The 3,231-nt window shown below is 34.1% G+C and overlaps 1 protein-coding gene across 1 annotated transcript; it reads left to right on the top strand.

Annotated features, from left to right (window-relative positions):
- The first annotated feature begins 278 nt into the window (after positions 1-278).
- LBD41 (LOB domain-containing protein 41) lies at positions 279-1,842 on the top strand. The gene is made up of 2 exons (XM_085730066.1): positions 279-560; positions 840-1,842. Exons 1-2 carry the CDS (start codon positions 371-373, stop codon positions 1,553-1,555), a joined length of 906 nt encoding a protein of 301 aa, XP_085586192.1. The 5' UTR covers positions 279-370; the 3' UTR covers positions 1,556-1,842.
- Positions 1,843-3,231: the final 1,389 nt, after the last annotated feature.

Below are 3,231 nucleotides of genomic sequence, written 5' to 3'. Positions count from 1 at the left end.
GAGTGGTTTTTATTTATCTTGTTCCACAAATTTGGTTGTTTACTTCTACAAACCCCAACCTCCCTGAATGTGGAAAAACCATGGTTTTTATAGTAAACACAATAATACAACACATACACAAAAGTAGTACTATAAAACAAAACAAAAACTATTGTTAAGAAACAACTGCGTTCCCCACAATCTAGTACCTGAAAATCCATTGGCTTTCTCTCTCTCTTTCTCTCTCTCTCTCTCAACACACTTCAAATATATACCCTTCTTTCTTTCCCATATTTTTCATAGACACAATCTTTCTCCTATATCAAAGTCTAATTTTTCTTCTCTAAATCTTTTATTTTTTCAATTGGGTCTTTGAAAATTTTCATTAAAAATGCGGATGAGTTGTAACGGTTGTAGAGTACTAAGAAAAGGTTGCAGTGAAAACTGTAGCATAAGACCTTGTTTACAATGGATCAAAAGCCCTGAATCACAAGCTAATGCCACCGTGTTTCTCGCCAAATTCTACGGCCGTGCTGGTCTCATGAACCTTGTTAACGCCGGTCCCGAACATCTTCGTCCAGGTTCGTAAAAGGTGACACTAATAACTATTTTACAGTTTTAGTGCATGTTTAGATTGACGGTGATCTTAACAAAATTACATGTATACTTTTGTTAAATCTCACCGTTTATCCAAACATGCAATACACACATCTCTCTATAAGAAAAAGTTGGACCAACAAAAGTTGATATATTTGTCGACGAAATTTTCTTATATTTAGAAACAAGTAGTTTTTTTTTTTTGACAAATTTTTTTTAATTAAGAAACAAGTTATTGATATTTTTTTGTTTTTAATTTGCAGCAATTTTTCGTTCGTTGTTGTACGAAGCATGTGGTCGAATAGTGAACCCAATTTACGGTTCAGTCGGTTTATTATGGTCCGGAAGTTGGCAGCTATGTCAAGCCGCAGTGGAAGCTGTTTTGAAAGGCGCACCGATCACGCCGATAACTTCGGAAGCAGCTGCTAACGGGAGGGGCCCACCACTCAAAGCCTATGACATCCGTCATGTGTCGAAGGAGGAAAACTCGGCCGCGTCGACCGAGTTAACTCAACAAAGAGTCAAGACTCGGTCGCGTAAGCGGTCGAGTTTAGCCAAGCCGAAGATACAAGAAGAGGAAAAGAGTAGTAACGAGAACAAGGGATTTGAATCCGGTTCAACTGAGCCGACCGGTTCGGTTGAACCGGTTGAGGAGGTGATGAACCGGTCAGCTAGTCATGAGTCGTCGATTAGCCACCAGTCTGAGGCGGTTGCGTTGGTGGATGGAGAGAGTAAAGATAGTGAGAGTGAAACTTCGATGATCTTATTTAGAGATGAACCGGAGTTGGACCGGAAAATGAAGCCGGTTGACCGAACCAGTGAGAGTGGAGAGGAAAAGGTTGGTTTGGAGCTGACTCTTGGGCTTGAACCGGTTTCACGCGTTTATCACGTGGTTCCTGTGAAGAAAAGAAGGGTTGTATTGAAGGATTGTGGTGTTGGCTCATGGAATGTGGAGTTGGGGCTTCAATATCCGGCTTAGACCGGGTTTGGCTTGGTTCGGTTTTGGTTCAGTTTTGACTTAAGCGGCTTTCTCTCATTTGTACAAGAGACAGAGATTATCAGAAGCGGCTTTCTCTCATTTGTACAAGAGACAGAGATTATCAGAACCAGTTCTTGTTTAGTTTTTAATTAGAACCTTTTAATAACTTTTTGTTGTTTACATTTTGGGTTTAATTAGCTTTTTCTATTTATCAGAAAATGTGAATCTGTCCAAACTATGTAGATGAGAAAGTACATTGGGAAATTGAAACCATCAAGTTGTTACAACTTACAAGGGGCCATTGATGCATCATCATATGCATTTTGATTTACTCATTACTACCTCCGTCCCTAATTATAAGATCCTTTTGAGAATATTTTTTGTCCCTTTTTATAAGACCCCTTTGCTATTTCCAACTACATTAATTATTTCTTTACATACATGCCCCTATTTATTATACATCTTTTTCTTCAATAAGCAATAAATAACATGTTGAAAACATAAACCAACACTCTCTCTTAAAGGATAAAATTGTAAAACCAATAGTAATTACAAACATATTTAATACAAATATCCACTATCTTAATTCCCGTTATTTTTTCAAAAGGGTCCTATAATTAGGGACGGAGGTAGTATTATTTATTCATAAGATAGAAAAAGAAAACACTAACAAAATGAGGTGATATAATAATGGGTTAATTATGTTTCTAGTCCCTATAAAATAGCGACCTTGTAAGTTTAGTCCTTACTTAATTTTAATAGCATATTTTTAGTCCCAAATTTTGTTTTTTTGCACTGAGTATTAGTCCCTACTCAATTCAAATTTGTTTAATTTATGCTTAAACTCTTAAATTTTTGAACAATTTTTTGCAGACATGTTTAGAACATTACTAAAAGTTCCTCCGCAAAAAATTATCGCAAAATTTGATTTCTACATCCAGATTTTATTACTTTTTATCTTTAACTTTTGTCGTTTTAAAAAATTCATATTTAATGCATTTCATGTCTGAAAATTCTAAATTTTAGTAAACGAACCTTTCATAGTGTTTTAATCTTGTCTCAAAAAAATCGTTCAAAAATTTAAGAGTTTAAGGATAATTAATCAAACTTTGTTTTAGCAGGGACTAAAATTATAAGTAAATTTTTTTATAGGGACTAAAAATGCTATTAAAATTAAGTAAGGACTAAACTTACAAGGTCGCTATTTTATAGGGACTAGAAACATAATTAACCCTATAATAATTGGGTTAAATATGATTTTGGTTCCTATAAAATTGGGACCTTTTAAATTTAGTCCTTACTTAATTTTAATAGTTCTTTTAAAATTAAGTAAGAACTAAACTTAAAAGTTTCTAATTTTATAGGGACCAAAAACATATTTAATCCTTTATAATTTGCATTTAAAAAAAAATGTGAGCATGTGTTAAGAGCAAGGTGAATTTACTTGAAAATATATAAAAATAATAATTTGGTGGGTAATATATATATTTTTTTGACAAAATTTGGTGGGTAATATTTGATTGTTATGAAATTATTACGAGGTATTGGGGGCATGTTTATGTCAGTTTTTGGGGTGAATTTCTATGTTTTTGGTTTCTTCGGAATGAAGCAATCGTGGTTGAAGAGTCGTGAATCGTGGTTGAGAAGCATTACCTTTTCCTAGTAAAATTTGTACC

The sequence above is a fragment of the Medicago sativa genome, chromosome 7, assembly GCF_051527215.1.
Source record: "Medicago sativa cultivar Bolivia chromosome 7, Bolivia_mono, whole genome shotgun sequence".
Lineage (NCBI taxonomy): Eukaryota > Viridiplantae > Streptophyta > Magnoliopsida > Fabales > Fabaceae > Medicago > Medicago sativa.
The sequence above is the reverse complement of the archived record's forward strand: the minus strand, read 5'-3'. Positions and strand labels throughout refer to the sequence as shown.

Excerpts from the sequence above, each read along its gene's own strand:
- LBD41 (XM_085730066.1), top strand. The coding sequence starts at position 371 with ATGCGGATGAGTTGTAACGGTTGTAGAGTACTAAGAAAAGGTTGCAGT. Across the intron at positions 561-839 it reads TCCCGAACATCTTCGTCCAG|CAATTTTTCGTTCGTTGTTG; the intron begins GTTCGTAAAAGG and ends TTTAATTTGCAG.